This window comes from Camelina sativa, chromosome 17 (assembly GCF_030686135.1).
Source record: "Camelina sativa cultivar CO46 ecotype springtype chromosome 17, ASM3068613v1".
NCBI lineage: Eukaryota > Viridiplantae > Streptophyta > Magnoliopsida > Brassicales > Brassicaceae > Camelina > Camelina sativa.
In genome coordinates, this window is record NC_141896.1 from 21054027 (window position 1) to 21080593 (window position 26567).

A 26567-nucleotide genomic window follows, 5' to 3' on the forward strand; every position below is an offset into this window, starting at 1 on the left:
TGTGGTCTTGCGCAACTCAGTTGTCCTATCAAAATTGAAATCTCATTTTATGCTTTAGCATGTCACCAGTTAGGCAGTTACTCAGTTAGTGTATCTTCATTGAATAAATTTGTGTGTCCGACGATAATTTATTTATTTTAAGTGATAGTACTAATTTATTATTGTGATCTCTAAAGCAATTAATTAAGTAAAGTAAATTGAGATATATTTATCTTATTATTTTAGCGTTTATATTTTCCGGTGGTGCGATTGACTCGGTAAAAGAGTGAGCTACGGTTTTAGCGGCTAAAGTTGAGATTGGTATTCCACGTTGCTACCTCTTTGACTTTGCCGCCAAGTATCTATAACCCCACTAATTACATATGGGCCAGGCCCAAACTATAACACGCGTTCCCTTTCCCACGTGTCACACTCGCTTTGACTTTGTCGCCAAGTCTTTTTTTCCATAAAATGGGTCGAAATAAATGCAACAGGCCTGAAGCAACGATTAATGGGCCTTTATAATAGAAAGCCCATTTATATCAAAAGAGAGCAGAAATCAAAATCTTCTTCTTCTCTTCTTCTTCCTCCATATGACACAGAGACAGAGGAGGGAAAGAAGCAGAAGAAGAACCCCTAAAACCCTTGAGCAACCACTATGAATAGCTGAAGAGTTATTTCAGTCAATCAATACTTCGAGATGCGATTTTTGCTTCGTCTACCACAAACCCACCTGCGGAAACTCTCTTGCTCGATGTCTGTACTCATGGGTTCCAAACAATTCCTCGAGTTTTGCCTTCTTCCTTCTTTTGCCGTATCCTCTTCTTCTTCTTCGTCGTCTTCTCCTTCTTATTCCCCTGGTAGGCAACTCTCTTCCGTCTCTAGACGATTACTTCCGGTTTTGGCCTCGAGACCCGTGTCCAAAAACAGTCCTTTTCACCAAAGGACCAATGGTTTATCATCTTACACTTCAATCTCCAGGGTTCCAACTCCTGGTATGTGTTAGATGCTTGAGTTCTCTCTTCCGATTTCTGTATATCTTTCGAATTTTGGACATTTAGGGTTTCATTTTTAGTCATTTAGGATTCTATTATTGTTCCTATTGCTCCCCTTTTGCAGTTTCATGCTTCTTGTAATTGAGTCCTCTTGTGTTTCCATGTGTATGCAATTTAGTTTATTAGCTGCTTGCAATACAAAAATTGGTAGTTTACATGCGTTGAATCCCATCCTGGTACTCATTGGAATGAATCAGGAAGTAGCCCTTTGATTTATAAAAAATACAGAAGTAGTAGTCTTCCCGATACAACAAGCTCTAATAATCCCAGCATTTTTCTGCTTTGTAGTTGTTCCTGAAGAAGAAGCAGACAAGAGGGCTGTTTCATCTAAATTAGTTACTTTGAGGCGTAAATTGGCGGAACAAGGAATTGATGCTCAAAATTGCCCTCCAGGACAATATAGTGGCTTGATATGTCCAACGGTATTCCTTTTAGAGTCTTTCTCATATCCCTATTTGATTAGTCATAAATTGAGTACTATGTGAATGTTGCTTTCATAGATGTTTGCTCTTTCTTGTTGGATTCTTGTTGAGTATCTGAAAAAAAGACTAATTTAGATTGTCGACTGTTGTTGTTGGTACATCAGTGTGGAGGTGGAGACTCTTTAGAGAAAAGCTTGTCACTTTTCATTGCCTCGGATGGGTATGCTATCTTGATATCTCATTAATTGAGTTTTTGGTTTTGAACTTGCTTTGCATGAGACTGTAGTTAATCATGACTTTGTAGATCGTCAGCTACATGGAATTGCTTTCGGGGGAAGTGTGGGTTGAAAGGGGGAGTAAAGGTGAGCTGCGGTGGTTAAGTACAAATACGAGACCAACATTTTATAAAGTAATAATTGATTATAGTTTGAACTTATCCTCATTCCTGTTTGCAGGCGGATGGTAGGTTGCCATTTGCTGAGCCAAAAGAGAAGGTTGAAAGAAAAGTTACGGTGGACAGTTTAGAGTTAGAACCTCTCTGTGATGAGGTGCTTGTCTTCTTTTACATGTCTCTTTTGACATGCTTATTCTTATTCTTTCTTCGGTGTCTACTGAACTTTCTGAACTCTTCGTTTATATGAGTTTGATAATATTATTGTATTCTTGGTTATGCTTCAGATTCAAGAGTATTTCGCTGCAAGAGCGATTTCAAGGAAAACGCTTGAGAGAAATCGGGTTATGCAGAAAAGAATAGGTGATCAGGTACCTTACGAGTATTCTTCTGAATTGGAGATTTATTTCTGTCTTAGGATTTTAAAGGACCTGTTACTGTCTTGATTGCAATTTAGAAATCCTGATTTATCGTGTTACATTCTTATTTATGGAACATGCTTGGTTCTGGTCCTGTGTGAATCTGTTGTTATTTTACTTACCTATAATTTCCTGTTAAATTATATGCGGCAGATTGTGATTGCTTTTACGTATTGGCAAAGAGGGGAGCTTGTGAGTTGCAAGTACCGGTATCTAACTAAGAAATTCTTTCAGGTTCACGTCAGACCAATTCCCTTCTCAATAGCATACATGAAAAACTCTTGAGCTTTCTGATTACGACTGTTCTCTTACATGCTTTTTTCTTTGACTTTCTTTCAGGAAAGGGATACACGGAGGGTCTTTTATGGGCTTGATGACATAGAAAAAGCATCTGAAATCATTATAGTATGTCTGCAGTTATCTCCTTTAAATGATCATATGAACTGGGAAGAGCATTATTTTAACTTTTTGGGCAAAATTTAACTTTAGGTGGAAGGGGAAATAGATAAACTTGCAATGGAAGAGGCTGGTTTTCGCAATTGTGTGTCTGTTCCTGATGGAGCTCCAGCGTCGGTTTCTTCAAAGGAAACCTCACCTGAAAAGGTTTGCCTGGTCTTCTAGGTTTCATACTTTACATCTCTTTTAAATATTCTCTCTTATTTGATTCCTTAAGCATTTTACTGTTCTGTGAAGCTAGGACACGAAGTATAAGTTCCTATGGAATTGCAATGACTATCTAAAAAAGGTATGTGATAACTGATTATTTAGTTTTATGTGTGACTGTTTGAATGCCAATCTTCCTTAAGTTTTTTTATTCGTAGGCGTCTCGAATTGTTATTGCTACTGATGGAGATGGACCTGGTCAAGCTCTGGGGGAAGAACTTGCACGGCGTTTGGGGAAAGAAAGATGTTGGCGTGTCAAATGGCCGAAGAAAAATGAGGAGGAACATTTCAAAGATGCAAACGAGGTCAGATAGATTTATGTAAATTTTATGAATTTGCTTTTGTGGTTACTCTGGTTTAAATGACCACAATAATTCCTTACTTGGATGATTTTCGTAGCTGCTTATGTCTGAGGGACCTCATTTAGTCAAGGAGGCTATTCTAAATGCTGAGCCATACCCTATACAAGGATTATTCGCTTTCAAAGATTTCTTCGATGAAATTGATGCATTCTATCATCGAACACATGGATACGAGTATGGTGTTTCAACGGGGTGGAAAACTTTGGACAACTTCTATAGTGTAAGCTTTGAAGTCATGTTATTTATTTGATATTGTTGTAGGCTCATCAACTATGTGATATATTAAATTTGCTCTTGATCAGGTTGTGCCAGGAGAGTTGACTGTTGTTACAGGTGTTCCTAATTCTGGAAAGAGTGAATGGATTGATGCTCTGTTATGCAATCTAAACCATAGTGTTGGCTGGAAATTTGCTCTCTGTTCAATGGAGAATAAGGTGTGTTTCTGACCTTGTCCTTGAATGGGAAAACTGCTTTGTAGTAGCTTTACCTGATTGTTCTTGTTCGCGCTGCTTCCAGGTACGAGATCATGGCAGGAAACTTTTGGAAAAACATGTACAGAAACCATTCTTTGATGCAAAGTAAGCCTCTTTATTTTGAAAAGACCCTCACAATCTGATTGAAGCCAAGAACTGTTGCTCTTGTAATGTCTGAACTTGTACTTTAACTTTGTTCTTTCTTGAAAGTGGTGTTTATGTTTTTCCTTTTTTCTCAACAGTTACGGAAGAGCTGTCCAACGGATGAATGTTGAGGAGTTGGAGGAAGGGAAAGAGTGGTTGAATGACACCTTCTCTCTCATAAGGTAAAATATTCAGCTTTAATTGAACTTGACTCTCCGCTGATACAAAAATATGTACCTAAAGACCTGGAAAGTCGCATTACTTGGACATGATATGGTAAATATTTTGGTGTTTGGGTTCTCATGACTAATCAGATGTGAGATGGATTCACTTCCAAATATTGAATGGGTTCTGGAACGTGCAAAAGCGGCTGTTCTTCGTTATGGGATTCGAGGACTTGTTATAGATCCTTACAATGAGCTCGACCATCAACGTACTACACGCCAGTGAGTGATGAAAATGTTTTCACTTCAATCAATTTTACATTCTTTCCTTTCTGGAACATGATAGATTTCTATTTGTTTTGATAGGACGGAGACAGAGTATGTTAGCCAGATGCTTACAAAGATCAAACGCTTTTCCCAACACCACTCCTGCCATGTCTGGTTTGTCGCTCATCCAAAACAGTTGCAACAATGGGATGGCAGTGCACCGAACCTTTACGATATTAGTGGCAGCGCACATTTTATAAACAAATGTGACAATGGTATAGTAATTCACAGAAACCGCGATGAAAAAGCTGGACCTCTTGATCTAGTACAAGTGGGTACCAATCCCTTCATCTTCATCTATAATGTATATTAAAAATTGCCTTCGTATTGTGTAAAGTTCCTAACTATTTGTATGTTTCAGATTTGTGTGAGAAAAGTACGAAACAAGGTTGCAGGACAAATTGGTGATGCGTACTTGTGTTACGATAGGTACATAAGCTTTCCAAGTATCTTCTTATTCCTACAAATCTAACTTAACGGACTGAACAAGATTTTGTATACTACTTTGGCACTGAAAACTAGTTGAAGTTATTCCAAAGTACTCAAAGTTTAGATTAAAGAGCTGAGCGCTTCACGCCGTAGAGAATTTTTGCCTAGAACACCAAACCTTTGTCAAAACTCTGTTAATGAAATTGTTTTTTTTGACAGGGCAACTGGTTTGTATTCGGATTCTCCAGAGACGCCTGAGATGAGATTAAACAAGCGGCACTGATCAGTTTAAAGGCCGTCAAACACGTTGGACATAGCGTATGGATAACATGTGTCAACTAAATTTTTATTCCTCTTGGTTACCATTGGTGAGGAAAAAGATTTTCTCGTGAGAGGATTCTTGTAGCCCTTTGTTTTAAAACAGACTGTCTCGGTTGAAAAGACAAGATTCTAGCTCTATGTAATGTGGATCGTCGTGCTTCTCTCTCTTGTGCCTGGTGGGTCTGGTCCAGGTCCAAAATGCGACTTAATTCGATTTTTTGTACAGCTCTTGTGATCTTTTTTGTGCTCTGTCTCATTCTATAGTTTGTTCTGTTTCTCTCTGTCTCTGTCTCCTCCTTTAGTTGCGGCTGATTTGGCGGGGTGAATTAGCTTAGCTGTAAACGGTTTGACTTCAACTACCTCTCTGTGTTATTGTTATGCAAACTTCTTTGCAAATTGCTTCAATTATTTCCACTGTTTAGCCCTACTTCTTTGTGTTTTGTCAATCTAATTGATTTTGTGAGTATATTACTATATTTTATGATAGTAGATAGAATCAGTTGCGGCGGTGCCACTATAAATGTTATCATATAATCATTGCGACGTCGTAATGAAAATAGGAATATAGGTGGAGATTTGGAAATATTTTATTCGCGGCGTCAAAGGATATGTCTTGGACCAAGATTATTGATAATATCTCTAGTGTAGTAGAATATCCAATTAGTGATCTGTCTAATTGTAAACGCATTTTCATTATCAGCAAAACAAAACAAATGACCTTTAGAGAAGCTTATTTGTGTTAATCTTGTATTCTTAAATTAGAGATAAGTTCATGATTTGTTGTTCCAGTCCGGAGAAGTCGAACTTACAGGAATATTAACAAGTAAATTTGGAAATTAAGAGACTAATTTTCAGATCACCTAATAATCTGATTTACATGGACACATTTTGATTATATATACGAAGCTCATTCATATGGAAACTGCAGCTCATTAATTAAAATAAAAATAAAAATAAAGATATGATTAGTGTGTCTTTAAATTAGCTTTGTTGGCAAACTGGGTTGTCAACAGCTAAAACATAATCTTTACTTGCCCAATAAAGGAGAACGTATAATACTGAAATCATGAATTTTAAGGTCGACTAAAAATAAGAGTCAAGAGTTGGAAAAAAATAAAGAACCGTTACAAAGGAAAAGATTCTTCTCCACTAGCAGCAGCACATTATACATGGTACTTTCTAATTATATATATAAAAAAAATCTGACTTAATTTAGAATCAAGTGTTTAACTCTGTAAAATTAGAAAGGAAACAAAAATACTTAAAAAAAATTCACAACACACACACAAACAAAAAAAACAAAACAAAAGTGACTTTGGTTTGTGAACGAAACATGGTAACACATCCGTCCGTTGCGCCGAACATACTCTGTCGAGTACCACACGTGTCGTCCTCTCGTTGGATAAACAGATCAGCGTAGACGACCGTTGAGAAGAACATGAGAAGCGAGACCCGTGGGGACCCCTGCCGCAGAAATATATCTTTGTTAAGAAAAATAAAAAGAAATTTGCCAGGCTGGCGTATCTGTGCCAGCGTGGATAATCCAACGGCTGTGGTTGGTTCCTTCGGTTTCTTTACTGGTAGGGTCCATATCATGTGACCGTTGCTAAGAGTCGGTGGGGTCTACTCACCTCGAAACCCCCTAGGGTTTTTTTTTTTTTGTTGTTAATTTTCTTTCTTGGTGCTTGCTTTTGGCTGCATAAATAAAATCTCTTCTCTCTCTTTTTATAAGTCATAAAACCTTACGACCTTTTTTTTCTCTCTGCAGCCCAAAAACAAACTTAAAAACACAAAGAAGAAGAAGGTGAATTAGAGAGAGATTCGTAAGGAAGAAACCTCTTTCCCAGAATCAGAGAAAGCCGTGTATCATCTTCTTTTAGGTCGGTTCCTCTCTTCTTTATTCTTTTTTTTTTTTTTCCCTTCTATTTAGAAGAAGCAGTTAACAATTCGAGTCTTTATTCTCTTGTTTTTTTTTTCTTTTTCTTTAGTCTTTATTCTCTTGTTATATCTCTTAGTTTCTCGATTTTTTTTTTTTATAATCGAAACACACAGAAAATTTCTTGAGCTAGGTTTCTCTTGGGTTAAAAAAAAAAATAGAAAGTTTCAATCTTTTTTCCTGGAATCTATTTTGGTTAGTTCCTGATTCGAAAATTGAGAAACTTTAAGTATTATTATAGGATTCCTTTTTGTTTTTGCTGTTTGATTTCGTTAATTTTTTAGGGTTTAGCAAGAATCACGTTTTTTTTGGATTTTAGATCTCAAGTAATCGAGAAAGTGAATTGGTTTTTAAGGGTTATTACTCTGGTTGATTTTTATAATTTGGTGACTAATATATTGTTTAAATCTTGCTTTACTAACAGGGTTTAAAGATGACTGCTGAAGTTAAGGTTGAGGAGAAACAGGTGGAGTCTGAGGTTGTGATTGCTCCTACTGTTGTTCCTGAGGAGACTACTGTGAAATCTGTTGTTGTGGGGGAGGAAGAAGAAGTCAAAGCTGTGGAAGAAGATGAGAGCAGCAGCAAGCCTAAGGGTGTTGAGAAGAGTGCCTCTTTTAAAGAAGAGAGTGATTTCTTTGCTGATTTGAAAGACTCTGAGAAGAAGGCTCTTGGTGATCTCAAGTTGAAGCTTGAGGAAGCTATTGTTGATAACACTCTCTTCAAGACCAAGAAGAAGGAGACCTCCTCTCCTGTTAAGGAGAAGAAGGAAGAGGCCGTGAAACCTGAGGTAGAGAAGAAGAAGGAAGAAGAAGCAGAGGACAAGGTTGAAGAAGAGAAGAAATCTGAGGCTGTTGTTGTTACCGAAGAAGCTGCAAAACCTGAGGCTGCTGTTGTTACAGAGGAGATAACGCCCAAGGAAGAGGTGAAGACTGCTGAGACTGTTGTTGAGAAGGTAGACGAAGACACTAAGGAAGAAGTGAAAGCTGAGAATGAAGAAGAGAAGAAAACCGAGGATGTTGTAGTTACAGAAGAAGTGAAAGCTGAGACTGTCGAGGAGGAGGAAGCAGATGAGTCTGTGGATAAGGACATTGAGCTGTGGGGAGTGCCATTGCTTCCAAGCAAAGGAGCTGAGGCCACTGACGTGATCCTCTTGAAGTTCTTAAGAGCAAGAGACTTCAAAGTCAACGAAGCCTTTGAGATGCTGAAGAAAACCCTTAAATGGAGGAAGCAACACAAGATTGATTCCATCCTTGGAGAAGACTTTGGGGAGGAACTTGCCTCTGCGTCTTACATGAACGGTGTTGACCGCGAGTCCCACCCTGTTTGCTACAATGTCCACAGCGAGGAGCTTTACCAGACATTTGGAGCAGAGAAGAACAGAGAGAAGTTCTTGAGATGGAGGTTTCAGCTCATGGAGAAGGGTATCCAGCAGCTTAATCTGAAACCAGGAGGTGTTACTTCTCTTCTTCAGATCCATGATCTCAAAAACGCTCCTGGAGTGTCAAGAAAAGATCTTTGGGTTGGAATCAAGAACGTCATCGTAACTCTGCAGGACAATTACCCGGAGTTCGTGTCTAGAAACGTGAGTTCTATCAATCCATCCTCATTTTGGGATTCATTGGTTTGGTCTATTGACTTTGTCTAATCGTTTGTTTGTTTTGTTATATTGCAGATATTCATAAATGTTCCGTTCTGGTTCTACGCCATCAATGCTGTCCTCTCGCCATTCTTAACTCAAAGAACCAAGAGCAAGTTTGTTGTGGCTCGTCCAGCTAAGGTCACAGAGACTCTTCTCAAATACATTCCAGCTGAGGAGCTTCCAGTTCAGTACGGTGGGTTTAAAAGAGATGACGATACCGCATTCACCAACGAAGCTGTCACTGAAGTTGTTGTTAAGCCTGGATCATCTGAAACCATTGAAATCCCAGCTCCTAAGGTAAAACATAATCAAGAAACCAAACCTTATCTTTTTTAAAGAAGTTTGTCAATCCTTATCTCTTTCTTATAATTTGTTTGTTTCCATAGACTGAAGGTACATTGGTATGGGACATAGCGGTTTTGGGATGGGAAGTGAACTACAAGGAAGAGTTTGTGCCGACCGCTGAAGGAGCTTACACCGTAATTGTCCAAAAGGTGAAGAAGATTGGAGCAAATGAAGAAGCGATCAGGAACAGTTTCAAGAACAGTCAGGCTGGGAAGATTGTTCTTACGGTCGACAATGTCTCCAACAAGAAGAAGAGAGTTCTGTACAGGTACAGAACCAAGACTGAAACCTCTTCCTGAAGTAGAGGCTTCTCTCTGCAACTTATAAGCAGTCTCTGGATATATAATATTCTTTTTATAAATTCAAAGTTTGGTGTTATTATTATTTATTTTTGAGTGATATGTGCGAGAAAGAAAGAGAGATACTGCCATTGTTTCATTGAAAATTCAATCTTTTGTTATGAGATTTATATTCTCTTCCGTTTCAATTTGATTTATTTTATTTATTTAGATTAATTATGTATGAATCATAAATAAAAATATGTTCAACAGTTCGATTGAGTAATTTATATGGACTGCGTAATCTAAAAAATGGCCCTGGAGAGTGACTTGACTATAGGGCCAACAACTAACCGCCGTTGCATATTATATTATATTAGTAGTATTTTGGTCACACACATTTTTGTATATATTGTGAAATTATGTCATCGCTTTGACCCATTGTAAAAAGTTCAACGATAAGGAAGATGATATTTATCGACGTATTTCTCTATCGAATTATAGTTTTCTTCTTTCTTATCGTTGATGTTTCTTAGATAACTTCAACAATAGATAATATTATCTGAATATAACAAATTAACAAAAAAAAGAAGAGAGAGATATCAAACACACGTATGTCATCATTGGATTAATTAACCATATACCCCCAAAAAAAAAATTCAACAAAGAAAAATATGACATTTATTGGATGATATAACATTTGATTTTATATACTATACGATTTGGAGTCGAATGGAAACTACTACAAGTATCAAATGGAAAACGTTATTTACAGAAACAGAAACAGTACTGTAATTGGCAACCGTTCTTTTTTTTTTTTTTTTTTTTTTTTTGTCAAACATAATTGGCAACCGTTCAATATTTATAATTTTCAAGGATATAATTATCTTCTTAGACTATTCCGATTGATGATGCATTTGACTTATAGCCTAGTGTTCACTAGTGGACCTACGCGGCGATAACAAAAAAGTGTCACAGAAACGGGCTATACTTGGTGCTGTTATTGGTACATATATAATTTGTATATAGAGGCTTGAAACGGTTCATTGGCCAGAGAATAAAACATATTAATGCATGTTAAAAAGTGAAAATCAATTTTGTAAAAAATTGCAGAATTCAAGTGATTACGACACCAGGACGCATGCATGGCATCATCATGTTTACGTGCACCATTCTACTATAAATTTGTGTCGCCGTCACAGAAAAAATTATTAGATTAGATGATGACTGGACGAACTGATCCTTTGATTCTTCCGTTTATAGAATTATTTTCAATAAAAAATTTGTAACTTGTGAGAGATTTACACTTCTCCTGCTATAATTGCGTTCATCAACATCTTTGCTTTCACAAAGAAAAAGAAAAAACCATCTTTGCTTTCGTACAGTAAAACAACACTTCGTTGAAACAAAATGGAAATGCATTTGAACAGTTTTTTTGCCCGTGTTAATTCTTAGTTTCTACTTTCTAGTTCCATTTTGTATAAGGGACTCATGGATGCTTCTCTTTAATTTATAGAGTCAAGGCTAACGTACCTAGGCCTGGGCAAATAAACCGAATCCGAGGAACCGACCCGACCCTGACCTGCAAAAACCCGACCCGACCCGACCCGCTTCTGTATAAATAACCACTCGGTTTTTGTTTCCAAATACCCACGGGTATCGGGTATTACCCGAACCGAACCCGAGGAACCGACGATATCTGTTTGAACTCGAGAACACATTTATTCATACATGATATCACATATATTGCCATATTTCCGTTTGCCTTAATCTCCTCTCCTTGAATCCTTGTGGATCTTCTTTACTTTGCATAAACATGTCGAAGTTGCCAATTTTTGTCCGATTTCAAGAATCTTTAGCTTTTATAAACCAAAACTCTCAAATTGGATCTCCAAAACCTAATTCCGCTGTTAGTCTCATCTTTGGGTTCTCCGTTCATAGCAGCTAGACATGCTTTTGCGAGACATGTTTTTCTTTGTTGGGATGTTTAAGTTTCGTTTGCTTTGTTGGGATGTTTAAGATTTTAAGACATGCTTTTCTTTGTTGGGATGCTTATTTTGCGAGACATGGTATGTGTTTGAATTGTTTTGCGAGACATGATATGCTCAGTTTCATTTGTTTAAGATTTCATGTTATGCAGTTTCATTTGTTTTTCGGGTTATTCGGGTTTTTTGGGTACATTTCAGGTTTTTGTGGGTACTTTGGATATGTTTGAGTAGATACTATCCATAACCGAATATATTTTGGATATATTACAGGTTTTTAAAAGTCATTACCCAAATAACCCGAACCCGAGAGGAACCGAACCTGACCCCGACCCGAAATTATATGAACACCTGCTCAGATCCTATATTCGTAAACCCGAAAACCCGAACCCGAATTACCCGAACCTGACCCCGACCCGAACACCCAAATGCCCAGGCCTAAACGTACCGATGTAAACATATAAAACTTAACTAGATTCCACTTCTGATTATTTTTTTTTAGTTTTTTTTTTTTTTTTTTTTTTTTGTGTGGCTCCATGATAATAACATTTGGGTCAGCCATATGAAAGTCAAACCAGCCGCTGAAGTGTATCTTTCATGTTATATTTCAGTCAATATTTTTCACACATGTTACGTATTCTCACATAGTCACATATATTCCGTATACATCTCTATCTTTCATTTTATCAGCAAATCCAACGAGAGTTATCTTTCTGTCTTTGTATAATTAGAGAGAAAAATACATTAGTACATTTCCGAATTTGATTTAACTGATTAGGTCGTTATCTGTCCTTACATACTCCTATATATTACAAGGTCGAATTATGTGTCACAGTTAATAAAAAAATAGATTATTTTTAATGAAAAAATTAACTGTTGCATATTCAGATAAATTAATATATGTCATTAAGTTGCATACTTGCATCCATAACTTCTCCATCACAATATTCATCTAAGAGAGCAAGCGCTAAACCATTACATAAAGTCAACGACTACTACCTAAAACATACTTGGCATTTGATTATTAATCTAGTCTAATAAAAGAAAAAAAACTATATTATAGATTAAATCATGTTAATTATATCTATTATTACTCTTTGACACATGTGGTTGTAATTGTGTATACACATTAATATTGTTTGAATTTTAAGTCTAGAATATATTGCGATCATCGCACTAAATAATCAAAATCTTTGGGACAACTTAAATCTACATTTGACTTTTCCTGGTCAAATATTTTGGCGTCATGCATGATCTTCTCTATTATAAATAACCCAAAATCGTCGACGACATTTATAAACTCAATCACTTGTTTTATTCTTTTCACTTCAACGTTCAATCTGTGGAAATGAAATATCCAGGTATGATATTGGTTCCTTTTCTATTCTTCGTCGTCTTCATATCGGAGCCAAGCTCATCACTAGCAAATTCGGAGACTTTCATACAATGCCTAACCTCAAAATCCGACCCCAAACATCCCATCTCCCCGGCCGTGTTCTTTGCCGGAAACCGCTCCTACTCCTCCGTACTAGAAGCTACCATTCGTAACCTCCGGTTCAACACATCCAACACTCCGAAACCCTTCCTCATAATCGCTGCAACACATGAAACCCACGTGCAAGCCGCGGTGACTTGTGGCAAACGTCACAACCTTCAGATGAAGATCAGAAGTGGAGGCCACGACTACGATGGCTTGTCATACGTTACGTACTCTGGCAAACCGTTCTTCGTCCTCGACATGTTTAATCTCCGTTCGGTTGATGTAGACACGGCGAGTAAAACAGCTTGGGTCCAAACCGGTGCCATCCTCGGAGAAGTGTACTACTATATATGGGAGAAGAGCAAAACCTTAGCTTATCCCGCTGGGATTTGTCCAACGGTTGGTGTCGGTGGCCATATTAGCGGCGGAGGTTATGGTAACATGATGAGAAAATACGGTCTCACCGTAGATAACACCATCGATGCAAGAATGGTCGACGTCAATGGTATAATCAACATCTTTAGCTTCATTATTTTATAGTATCAAACTATCAATACAGATTCTAAAATCAACCGAACTCATTCAAATATAGTTATTTTTGTTATACTCCGGTCAAGCTAAAATGAATAAGACAACACCTAAACACATTGGACATAATCATATTTTGTTTATTACATATATTTAGCTGAATAATTACAGGAATGTTTCTTATATATTTTCTGACTATATATTCCTTGTATATTTGAAAATTTCCAGGAAAAATATTGAATAGAAAATTAATGGGAGAAGATCTCTATTGGGCAATAAACGGAGGCGGGGGAGGTAGCTACGGAGTTGTTTTAGCCTACAAAATAAAGCTCGTGGAAGTCCCTGAAAACGTCACCGTCTTCAGAATCTCCCGGACGTTAGAGCAAAACGCGACAGAGATCGTTGACCGGTGGCAACAAGTCGCACCAGAGCTTCCCGACGAGCTCTTCATAAGAACGGTCATTGACGTTGTAAACGGCACCGTGTCATCACAAAAGACCGTCAGGGCAACATTCATAGCTATGTTTCTTGGAGACACAACTACGCTTCTGTCGATATTAAACCGGAGATTCCCAGAGTTAGGTTTGGTCCGGTCAGACTGTACCGAAACGAGCTGGATCCAATCTGTGCTATTCTGGACAAATATCCAAGTGGGTTCTTCGGAGAAACTTCTACTCGAGAGGAAACAACCCGTGAACTACCTCAAGAGGAAATCAGATTACGTACGTGAACCGATTTCAAGAACCGGTTTAGAATCGATTTGGAAGAAAATGATCGAGCTTGAAATTCCAACAATGGCTTTCAATCCATACGGCGGTGCGATGGCGAGGATTTCTTCAACAGTGACTCCGTTCCCATACAGAGCCGGGAACCTTTGGAAGATTCAGTATGCTGCGAATTGGAGAGAAGATAGGTTAACCGATCGGTACATGGAATTGACGAGGGAATTGTACCGGTTCATGACTCCTTTTGTTTCCAAGAACCCGAGACAATCGTTTTTTAATTATCGGGATGTTGATTTGGGGATCAATTCACACAATGGGAAAATAAATAGCTATGTTGAAGGTAAGCGTTACGGGATGAAATATTTCGCGGGAAATTTCGAGAGGTTGGTGAAGATTAAGACGAGAGTTGATAGTGGTAATTTCTTTAGGAATGAACAGAGTATTCCTGTTTTACCATAAGTGTATGCTTATTTGATTATTGGTTAGTGAAATTGGTTGTTGTATAATGATTATATGTTGTAAGTCTATTTGTCTTTAGTCATTATGATTTGATAATCTAATATATCAAAGGAGAAGTCGAGAGAGCTCATAGCCAATCTCACAAAAATTGACCTCCTTTGTCCTTAATGAAAAATACCCTTAAAAATATTTCGCGGAAGCTTTTCCTCTCTATTTAGGTTGCTAAAACGCACCACATTCATCCTCAGACTTAAGTTTTGCCATTAATGAGATTCAAAACTGTACCTTTTTACCCTTTTATAAGTTTTAAAAAAATTAAAAAACGAAAATTAAAAAAAAAAACTAAATTTGTTTTACAAAATCGAAAATCTAATATATTTACACAATATCTCTTTTTTAAAAAATGGAAGATAAATATTAGAATATATTACGAATATTTGTTTAAAGAAAATTTCTATTTTTAAAAATATTAAAATGGTAAAGATAATTATGACGATTTTCCTTCTAAGCTATATATATATAGAGGCTCAGCCAAAACAGTAGAAGTCGGATTCATAAAGCTAAACATATATTTTGAGAGTATAGTGTTTCTTTTGTATTATTTTGGTTCTAATGAATCAACTTTACTATTGTATGATTTTGATTTTTTTTTCATGTTGATGCACTATCCATATGCTTTGGTGCTTTGCATGATTAATTTTTATGCTGCTATAGTTTTAATTATTATGTTGAATCATATCAAAAGTTTTACTCATTTTATACTGTTTGGTTGTGTTTTAGGTGTACCTTCCATGGACCATGGATGTTTTTTGTATATCAAAAACAAGATTGGACGAACAAGTTGATGAAGAAAGAAAAAAAATCAAATCGGTAAAGTATTTTTAATAATTGTTTTTATTTGTTTTTTTTTATAGTGGTGATTGTTATTCAATTTTTTCTCTTGGTTAAACATGATCAGATTTTTATTCCATGATTTTTTATTCAACAAGCAAATGAGCAAACACATCTTTTGAAAATTTTATATGATTATTTGGATTCTATTTTTTATGCTTTTTTTTTTTGTAGTGGTTGTTTGGAAAGCAAGATCAAGCAATCATAGACAAAGTCTATGGATTCTCCATCTTTAAAAAATATAGTTCGTATTATTTTCTATATTTTGTTTTGTAGTTTAGTAATTTGAAATAAAATTTTATATGTAACCTAATAAATATTTTTATGTTTCAGTTGAATTCATGGATGATCATTGATCATAATTGTGGATCAACTGAATATAATGAAATTCAGGTATTAATTTTTGCTAATCTGAATCTTTATTTTTTAAAAATAATATTGTTGCTAATGTTTTTTTGTAATAATTATAGTTGCAGAAAAATTATGGTTGATTCTGTTCATAACAAATTTATGGTAATTTTCTAAAAACTTGGATTTCTTTCTGTTTACAAAATATTTAAATTATAATTCTATTTATAAGTAACCTATTACATAATTTTTTTTGTTTCAGTTGAATTCATGGATGATCATTGATCATAATTATGGATCTACAAAATTGAATATAATGAAATTCAAGTATTAATTTTTTGCTAACCAGAATCCTTAATTTTTTAAAATAATATTGTTGCTAATATTTTTTGTAATGATTATAGTTGCACAAAATTATGGTGGATTCTATTCATAAAAAAAATTATGGTAATTTTCTAAAAACTTTGATTTCTTTCTATTTACAAATTAATTAAATGTTTGTTATGACTAATATTTAATAAATTTTTGTGACTAATATTTCTTCATAAATATTTGTGACTAATATTCCTTCTTCCTCTTAAATTGATAGAAGGAAGAAGGAAGGAATATTAATTGGATTCGGGACTTTATATCTCAGAGATTTTCAAGAAGAAAAAGATTAAGGAAGATTAGGAAGAGTTTATTTTAACCATTTACAATTAATGTTTATTTGAAATTGCTTTAGATGGATAAATAATATATAATAAATAGTAAATTTCCTATTTTGTTTAATAAAAAAATTAGAAATCTAAATTTTATATCTCATTTAAAATTTAAAAGTAATAAAAAATAAATACTATAATATATTACAAATATTTCTTTGAGAATATCCCTGTTTTTTAAATTAGTAAATTTCTACAGACTTTTTGTTTCACTTTTAAAATTATTTTTCATTTAAAAACGAAAATTAGAAAAAAAAAACAGAAATCATTCATATCCAATTTTTTTTTTAAATGGAAAATAAATACTTAAATCTTTTGTAAATATTTGTTTCAAGAAAATTTATATTTTCTAAAATGTTAAATTTCTATAAATAATTATAACGGTTTGATTTGGATAGAAGGAATTGAAAATCTCGAGAGGATATACTACAAATATCCATTTAATTTGATGATATGACATAATCTTTTGTGATCTCGACAAAGTCTCATAGGGTTGATGTTAATCTCCAGAAATCCCATGTTATTCCGGCTGGATACTCTATCACCAAAAGGAGAAACAAAGATTCTAAATAAGACAAAAGGTTCTGACAATTAATATATATATATATATATATATATTGAAAATATAAACGAGTAATTTTAATAAATTATTTTTCTTTCACTTTTAAAAATAAACTGTTTAAGAAACGAATTATTATTTTTTAAACGAAAATTAGAAAATCTCAAAAATAAAATAATCGAATCCCATTTTAAATTATTAAAAATGGAAAATAAATACTATTTTTGAAGATTAAATTATAGCTTCTCTTTTAGTTAATACTTTTCCAATTACATTTTTGTTGGAATCCTTTTTAGCCTTATAATTAATTTACTTTTTGGTTTGTTAAATTAGTTGAACTATTCTTTAAAAATATATTTGCCCACACAAATTTATAAAAGAATTGAATTAGTGATATATTTGACCACAAAAACAGTTTAGACAATAATTCTTTTTAAAAAAGTTTTTTCCCGCACAAGTCAAATTGTTATTTGGTTAATTGAATGTAATTTATTTTTTCGCAAAACAAAATTATAAATAAGTCTTTAACTTTACTGTTGTAGGTCTAATGTCGACACAGACTCAGATAGAAAATATATGTTTAACTGAAATAGAATTGATGTTGCGATTGAATGGAACATCTCTTACGGCGTTTGAGAAAATGCCTAAACCAGATAATAGTATGATGAACACAGGTGTAAATAGGCTTATCGCAGATGAGAGAATATATAAGCCTCATAAACAACAGGAATTGTACAATGAGTTATTACCTATGCTAACTGAGGAGCAAAGACGTGGTTATGAAGAAATCATTCACTCTGTGAATCACGACAAAGGTGGTATGTTTTTTGTTCATGGATTTGGTGGTATTGGAAAACTTTCTTGTGGACTATTCTTGGTGCTGGTATAAGGTCTAAAGGTAATACTGTTCAAAATGTTGCTTCAAGTGGTATAGCTGCTTTGCTTTTGGAAGGTAGTAGAACGGCTCATTCAAGATTTGGTATTCCAATCAATCTTAATGAATATTATGTGTGTACTATCGATGCCGAATCGGATCTTGCTGACTTAATTAGAGAAACAAAGCTCATAATATGGATATTGAAGTAATAACTTTAAGAAATACTAATATTAAATACATATCTAAAATTCCATCTTTATTTTTTTATTTACAGGTGAGGAGAGATGATATCTTAGGTCTGATAGTATTGAAACATCAGATACAAGTGCTCATGATAATATGATCTACACTCAGGAATTTCTAAACAGTATATAAGTTTCTGGATTGCCAAGTCATGTTTTAACGTTGAAAATAGGAGCACCTTCATGTTGCTAAGGAATATAGATCCTAAAGGAGGTTTGTGTAACGGTACGAGGTTAATTATTACTCAGATGGCCAATCATGTAATCGAAACAAGAATCTTGACATGAAAAATGGTTGGTGATAGAGTACTTATCCCTAGGACGTATGTTAGTCCACTTGATGCAACGTTTCCCTTTCCTATGAGGCTACGACAGTTTCCTGTTACTATGGCGTTTGCAATTACTATAAACAAAAGTCAAGGTCAGACGCTAGAACATGTTGGATTGTTTCTACCGAAACCGGTTTTTACACATGGACAGCTTTATGTTGCCTTCTCTCGAGTCACAACCAGAAAAGAATTAAAGGTGTTAATTACAGATAAAGATGGAAAATGCCAGAATAAATCACTTAAATGTTGTTTTCAAAGAGGTATTTGAGACTGTATAATGATGGTTTGTAGTTGGATAATCGTTTTGGATATTTAGACTTGAATTATATTTCTTCTCTTAAATATAGTGATTTTAAATATCTATAACGCTACCTCTATTTTATAATCATATATAAACTTTCACATTGGAGAAAACCATTTTCTAATTTAGACTTATTCTGTATTATAAAATAATAGATAAATACATTGTAGATGGTCTAAGAACATATTATTTAAAATTTTCACATGATTATATTTTATTTGGTTTCAACAATGTTGTTTGAAAACATATAATTGTTAGCTGTATCATAAAGTGTATATATAATTTTACATCATATCTATTAACTACAAAATTTACCTTTAATCTGTAATTATATATACTAGGATGTCAGCCCATGCGTTATCGTACGGGAAACTGAAAATTTAAAATGACTAACTTTATGGTAATTCTTTAACTGTATAGTATAAAAATCATAAATAATAACTAAGATTAATCAACCAAATAGTTAAATAAAATATTTGTTGTATATATAAAATGAAAAATCGATTCAGTGAAAATAAGAGAATAATGTTAAATATATATAAATCTAAGTTTACAGAATCATACTCAGATAATCAATTTCGAAAGATATTCACATTAAAAAAAAAGTTTAATCATTATTCTATCGAAATTTATAAAAAATAATAAGAGAATCAGGGAGAAAGAGCTATAACTGAAACAAACTAAATTGACTAAAAAGATAAATTTATAAAAAATTAGAAATCATAATTAATTACCTAAATTAATACTTGGAAGAGATGATCAATACAGGTAGATGGAAAACGACACCAAGTAAAGGTTAGATGAATAAATCAATAAATAAAATAATTCAAAATTTTTTAACAAAGATGAGTGAATCAATGTTGATTAATAAATTGAAAGAAAATAATACTTATAATTTTTAAATTTGAAGGTGTTAAACAATACTCAAAGAACAAAAACTCTTTTCAAGGTCCATAATATATATATATATATATATATCCATAATAAATGTGAACATTGAAAGTTGTGAATACGGCAAAAAAAAACACAATTGTTGCATCAAAATATTGCAACTTTTAAGATCATTAATAAATCTAAACAGTTAGATGAGATAATAAAAACAATTTATCCCTTATATTTAAATTGACACCTAAAAGTGAGTTTGCTATAATATATAAACATATAAATCTATGAAAAATTAGAAATAACAATCAATTACCTAGATTAATAATTGGAAGAGATGATTGATGCATGAATAAATGGAAAATGATACCAAACAAAAGTTATATGAAGGAATCAATAAATAAAACAATCCAAATTTTAATAAAGATGAGTGAATCATGTTGATTAATAAATTAAAAGAAAATAATACTCATAATTTTTAAAACTTGGAGGTGTGAAATAATACTCAAAGAACGAAAACTCTTTTCAAAGTCTATAAAAATCTGTATATATATAAAAACAAAAAGTTGTGGAAACAAAGAGGTGTAAAACAAAAAGACAAAGAGGTGTAAAACAAAAATATGCGAAAACTAACAAGTGCAAAGATTGAAAGCTAGGGGTACGACGAAGAAGACCATATTTGTTGGATTAAAACATTGCAACATTATATAAATAAAAAAGGTGTAAAACAAAAAGGTGTGAAACCTAACGGGTGAAGAAACACAATTGTTGGATCGAAACTTTGCAACTTTTGAGATCATTCACAAAAGGAGAGATAATTAATAATACTCAAAGAACAAAAACTCTTTTCAAAGTCCATAAAGATATGTATATATATATAAAAACAAAGACGTGTGAAGACAAATAGGTGTGAAACAAAAAAATGCGAAACTAACAAGTGCAAACATTGAAAGGTAAGGGTATGACGAAGTAACACAATTGTTGATCAAAACATTGCAACTTTATATAAACAAAGAGGTGTAAAACAAAAAGGTGTGAAAACTAACGGGTGCTGTAACACCCGCAAACCAATTTTTGGTATTTTGGTAAGGGTGTCGATCGACACCTTCTAGTGAGGCATCGATCGACACCAGTTGTGGCCGGTTTGGTCGGTTCAATTTTAATTGTCCGGTTTGCGGGGTTGGTTTAGGGAAAACCCTAGCTCGGGTTTTTAAGGAGGGAGCTCGAGTTTTTCTCCTTTTTTGGCCGCTTTTGTCAAAAACAGAGAGAAGGAGGAGGAAAGCTTTGTTCTTGAGTTCCTGGGAGTTTTTGTGAGATTTTCTTGCTGTTCTTGGGAGATCTAAGGCTGGGAAGGTGTTAAAAGCTTGCTAGGAGTGAGGGAATTCGTCCTTATTGGTCAGAAACTTCCTGCAAAGAGGTGAGTGCATGACCATGGCTTATCTAAGCTAAGATCTCTAGATTCTATGTGATTTGGTGCTTATGTGGTTGTTTCTTTGAGTTCTCTATGATATTTCGTTGCCCGCAAACCAATTTTTGGTATTTTGGTAAGGGTGTCGATCGACACCTTCTAGTGAGGCATCGATCGACACCAGTTGTGGCCGGTTTGGTCGGTTCAATTTTAATTGTCCGGTTTGCGGGGTTGGTTTAGGGAAAAATCCTAGCTCGGGTTTTTAAGGAGGGAGCTCGAGTTTTTCTCCGTTTTTGGCCGCTTTTGTCAAAAACAGAGAGAAGGAGGAGGAAAGCTTTGTTCTTGAGTTCCTGGGAGTTTTTGTGAGATTTTCTTGCTGTTCTTGGGAGATCTAAGGCTGGGAAGGTGTTAAAAGCTTGCTAGGAGTGAGGGAATTCGTCCTTATTGGTCAGAAACTTCCTGCAAAGAGGTGAGTGCATGACCATGGCTTATCTAAGCTAAGATCTCTAGATTCTATGTGATTTGGTGCTTATGTGGTTGTTTCTTTGAGTTCTCTATGATATTTCGTTGCTGTCTGGGCTGGGTTTGGCTTCTGGGAGTGCAAGGAGCGGATTGGAGAAGCTTGGAGGCGAGATTCGGAGTTTCTGATTGAGGGAAATCGCTGCTCGGCATCGGTGTCGGTCGACACCAGTTGGGGTGTCGGTCGACACCAACGCGAGGACGGCTCGGGACTTTGGCGAGTGTCGAACGATGCCATGTGGAGGTGTCGGTCGATGCAAACTAGGGTTTTCGGGAGTGTCGGGCAGGGTGTCGGTCGACACCAGTTTGGTGTCGGTCGACACCAGATATTCAGTATCGATCGACACCATCTGGTGTCGGTCGACACCCCTTGTTCAGTTACGATGGACGTCGCATGCTTTGTATATTGCCTGGTTTGTTTTATTGATTGTTGTTTGTGGCATGTAGAGATCTTATTGCTTGTGTGTATAGCCCGGTAGATGGGAGGATTGCCTCACTGAGTGTTTATCAAATACTCATGCATCTCAATTTGTGTTTGTGGTGCAGGTAAAGGCAAAGTGTGATCGTGGAATCAAGGCAATGAAGAGGAGGATGTTCTTGGGACTCGATTGGATGTTGTCTGGCATTGCTAGGTTGCTAGAGTTGAGTCATTAGAAACATTGCTAGGTTGCTGGTTTCATGTTTCTTGTTGTTTGGTATTGGAATATTGCCTTTGCTATAATATCAGATTGTTATTGGTTATTATTGGTTTATTATTGAATATTGATTTATGTTATTGCGCTGTTGATTGTGAATATGGTTAGGTGGCTAGTGGATATGAGACCACTAGTTGTAGTTTATTTATATATATATATATATATATATATTATTTATTATTTATTAAAAAAAAAAGGTCGGTCATTTCAGGTGCCAAAATGAAAAGTTGGGGGTGCAACAAAGAAACACAATTGTTGGGTCAAAACTTTGCAAATTTTGAGATCATTATCAAAGGGTGAGATCAGTAATGATACTCAAAGAACAAAATTGTTGGATCACAATTGTTGGATGACAACTTTGCAAATTTTGAGATCATTAACAAATGGTGAGATCATTAATGATACACAAAGAGCAAAAACTTTTTTCAAAGTCCATAAAAATCTGCATATATATATAAACAAAAATGTGTGAAAACAACGAGGTATGAAACAAAAAGGTGCAAAAACTAACAAGTACAAACATTGAAAGCTAGGGGTACGACGAAGAAACACAATCGTTGGATCAAAACATTACAACTATATATAAACAAATAGGTGTAAAACAAAAAGGTGTGAAAACTAACATGTGCCTACATGGAAAGTTGGGGTGCGACAAAGAAACACAATTGTTGGATCAAAACTTTGCAACTTTTGACATCATTAACAAAGGGTGAGATCATTAATAATACTCAAAGAACAAAAACTCTTTTCAAATTTCATAAAAATTTGTATATACATAAAAACAAAAAGGTGTGGAAACAAAGAAGTGCGAAACAAAAAGATATGAAAAGTAACAAGTGCAAACACTGAAAGCTAGGGGTAAGAGAAAAAACCCAATTTTTGGATCAAAACATTGCAACTTAATATAAACAAAGTTATAAACAAAGATGTGTAAAACAAAAATTTGTGAAAACTAACGGGTGCCAACATGGAAAGGTGGGGGTGCGAGAAAGAAACATATATTTTGGATCGAAAATTTGCAAATTTTGAGATCATTAACAAAGGGTGAGATCATTAATAATACTCAAAGAACAATTTTTTTTCTATCAAAGTCCATAAAATTCTGTATATATATAAAAACAAAAAGTGTGAAAACAAAAAGGTGTGAAACAAAAAGGTGTGAAACAAAAAGATGTGAATACTAACAAGTGCAAAAACTAACAAGTACAAACATTGAAAGGTAGAGGTACAACGTAGAAACATAATTTTTGGATCAAAACATTATAACTTTTTATAAACAAAGAGGTGTAAAACAAAAAGGTGTGAAAACTAATGTGTCCCAACATGGAAAGCTGGGTGTGCGACGAAGAAACACAATTGTTATATCGAAACTTTGGAAATTTTTAGATCATTAACAAAGGATGAGATCATTAATAATACTCAAAGAAAAAAAAACTCTTTTCAAAGTCCTTACAAATATATATATATATATACATAAGAACAAAAAAGTGTGAAAACAAAGAGGTGTGAAACAAAAAAGTACGAAAACTAACAAGTTGAAACATTGAAAGCTAGGGGTACGACGAAGAAACACAATTGTTGGATTAAAACATTGCAACTTTACATAAACTAAAAGGTGTAAAACAAAAAGTGTGAAAACTAACGGGTGTCAACATGGAAAACTGGGAATGCGACGAAGAAACACAATTGTTGGATCGACACTTTGCAACTTTTGAGATCATTAACAAAAGGTGAGATAATTAATAATACTAAAAGAACAAAAACTCTTTTCAAAGTCCATAAAGATATGTATATATATAAAGTTAAAGACATGTGAAGACAAATTGGTGTGAAACAAAAAGCTGTGAAACAAAAAGATGCGAAAACTAACAAGTGGAAACATTGAAAGGTAAGAGTATGACGAAGTAACACAATTGTTGGATCAAAACATTGCAACTTTATGTAAACAAAAAGGTGTAAAACAAAAAAGTGTGAAAACTAACGGGTGCCAACATGAAAAGTTGGGGGTGCGATAAAGAAACACAATTGTTGGATCAAAACTTTGCAAATTTTGAGATCATTAACAAAGGGTGAGATCAATAATGATACTCAAAGAACAAAATTGTTGGATCATAATTGTTGGATCATAACTTTGCAAATTTTGAGATCATTAACAAATAGTGAGATCATTAATGATACTCAAAGAGCAAAAACTTTTTTCAAAGTCCATAAAAATTTGTATATATATAAAAACAAAAATGTGTGAAAACAAAGAGCTGTGAAACAAAAAAGGTGCAAAACAAAAAGGGGCAAAAACTAACAAGTGCAAACATTGAAAGCTAGGGGTACGACGAAGAAACACAATTGTTGAATCAAAACATTACAACTATATATAAACAAATAGGTGTAAAACAAAAGGTGTGAAAACTAACAGAAGCCTACATGGGAAGTTGGGGTGCGACAAAGAAACACAATTGTTGGATCAAAACTTTGCAACTTTTGAGATCATTAACAAAGGGTGAGATCATTAATAATACTCAAAGAACAAAAACTCTTTTCAAATTCTATAAAAATTTGTATATACATAAAAACAAAAAGTTGTGAAAACAAAGAAGTGTGAAACAAAAAGGTGTGAAAATTAAGAAGTGCAAACATTGAAAGCTAGGGGTACTAGAAGAAACCCAATTTTTGGATCAAAACATTGCAACTTTATATAAACAAAGTTATAAAAAAGAGGTGTAAAACAAAAATTTGTGAAAACTAATGGGTGCCAACATTGAAAGCAGGGGGTACGACAAAGAAACATAATTTTTGGATCAAAACTTTGCAAATTTTAAAATCATTACCAAAGGGTGATATCATTAGTAATACTCAAAGAACAAATTTTTTTCTTTCAAAGTCCATAAAATTCTGTATATATATAAAAACAAAAAACTGTTAAAACAAAGAGGTGTGAAACAAAAAGGTGTGAAACAAAAAGATGTGAATACTAACAAGTGCAAAAAATAACAAATACAAACATTGAAAGGTAGGGGTATCATAGAAATACAATTGTTGGATCAAAACATTATAACTTTTTATAAACAAAGAGGTGTAAAACAAAAGGTGTGAAAATTAATGTGTCCCAACATGGAAAGCTGGGTATGCAAAGAACAAACACAATTGTTATATCGAAATTTTGAAAATTTTTAGATCATTAACAAAGGGTGAGATCATTAATAATACTCAAAGAAAAAAAAAACTCTTTTCAAAGTCCTTACAAAATTGTATATAAATAAAAACAAAAAAGTATGAAAACAAAGAGGTGTGAAACAAAAAGGTGCAAAAACTAACAAGTGCAAACATTGAAAGCTAGGGGTAAGACGAAGAAACACAATTGTTGGATTAAAACATTGCAACTTTATATAAATCAAAAGGTATAAAACAAAAAGATATGAAAACTAACGGGTGCAAACATGGAAAACTAGGGGTGCGACGAAGAAACACAATTATTGGATCGAAATTTTGCAAATTTTGAGATCATTAACAAAGGATGAGAACATTAATAATACTCAAAGAATAAAATATTTTCAAAGTCCATAAAAATTTGTATATATATGAAAAGAAAGAGGTGTGAAACAAAAAAGTGTGAAACAAAAAAGTGTGAAACAAAAAAATACAAAAACTAACAAGTGCAAACATTGAAAGCTAGGGGTACGACAAAGAAACACAGTTATTGGATCAAAACATTGCAACTTTATATAAACAAAGAGGTGTAAAACAAAAATGTGTGAAAACTAACGGGTGCCAACATGGAAAGCTGGGGGTGCGACGAAAAAACACAATTGTTGGATTGAAACTTTGCAAATTTTAAGATCATTAACAAATGGTGAGATCATTAATAATACTCAAAGAACAAAAACTCTTTTCAAAGTCCATAAAAAATTGTATATAAATATAAACAAAAGGTGTGAAAACAAAGAGCTGTGAAACAAAAATGTGTGAAACAAAAAGGTGCGAAAACGAACAAATGCTAACATGAAAAGTTGGGGGAGCGACGAAAAAACACAGTTGTTGGATCGAAACTTTGCAACTTTTGAGATCATTAACAAAGAGTGAGATCATTAATAATATAATACTCAAAGAACAAAAAATCGTTTCAAATTTCAAAAAAATATGTGTATAATATATATATAAACAAAAAGGTGTGAAAACAAAGAGGTGTGAAATGAGGGTACGACGAAGAAACACGTTTATTGGTAAAAAGACTTGCAACTGTTGGGATCATTAATTATTGTAAACCGTTAGATGAGATATTAGAAACAATCTCATC

At 34.1% G+C, this 26567-nt stretch overlaps 3 protein-coding genes across 3 annotated transcripts; all 3 read left to right on the forward strand.

Moving 5' to 3' along the window:
- Positions 1-477: 477 nt before the first annotated feature.
- Positions 478-5576, forward strand: LOC147924124 (primase-helicase Twinkle, chloroplastic/mitochondrial). The gene is made up of 19 exons (XM_087494420.1): positions 478-974; positions 1323-1456; positions 1621-1676; positions 1761-1818; positions 1912-2004; positions 2135-2218; positions 2420-2500; positions 2606-2671; positions 2756-2869; positions 2964-3011; positions 3088-3234; positions 3329-3511; positions 3594-3725; positions 3808-3869; positions 4007-4090; positions 4223-4354; positions 4439-4670; positions 4761-4828; positions 5048-5576. Exons 1-19 carry the CDS (start codon positions 680-682, stop codon positions 5109-5111), a joined length of 2133 nt encoding a protein of 710 aa, XP_087350546.1. The 5' UTR covers positions 478-679; the 3' UTR covers positions 5112-5576.
- A 1207-nt stretch (positions 5577-6783) lies between these two features.
- On the forward strand, positions 6784-9556 carry LOC104757456 (patellin-4). The gene is made up of 4 exons (XM_010480197.2): positions 6784-7029; positions 7510-8667; positions 8758-9021; positions 9111-9556. The coding sequence occupies exons 2-4, from the start codon at positions 7519-7521 to the stop codon at positions 9366-9368; spliced, it is 1671 nt and encodes a 556-aa protein (XP_010478499.1). The 5' UTR covers positions 6784-7029; positions 7510-7518; the 3' UTR covers positions 9369-9556.
- Positions 9557-12633: 3077 nt separating this feature from the next.
- LOC147924125 (berberine bridge enzyme-like 8) lies at positions 12634-14620 on the forward strand. The gene is made up of 2 exons (XM_087493991.1): positions 12634-13317; positions 13569-14620. The coding sequence occupies exons 1-2, from the start codon at positions 12681-12683 to the stop codon at positions 14522-14524; spliced, it is 1593 nt and encodes a 530-aa protein (XP_087350117.1). The 5' UTR covers positions 12634-12680; the 3' UTR covers positions 14525-14620.
- The last annotated feature ends 11947 nt before the right edge of the window (positions 14621-26567 follow it).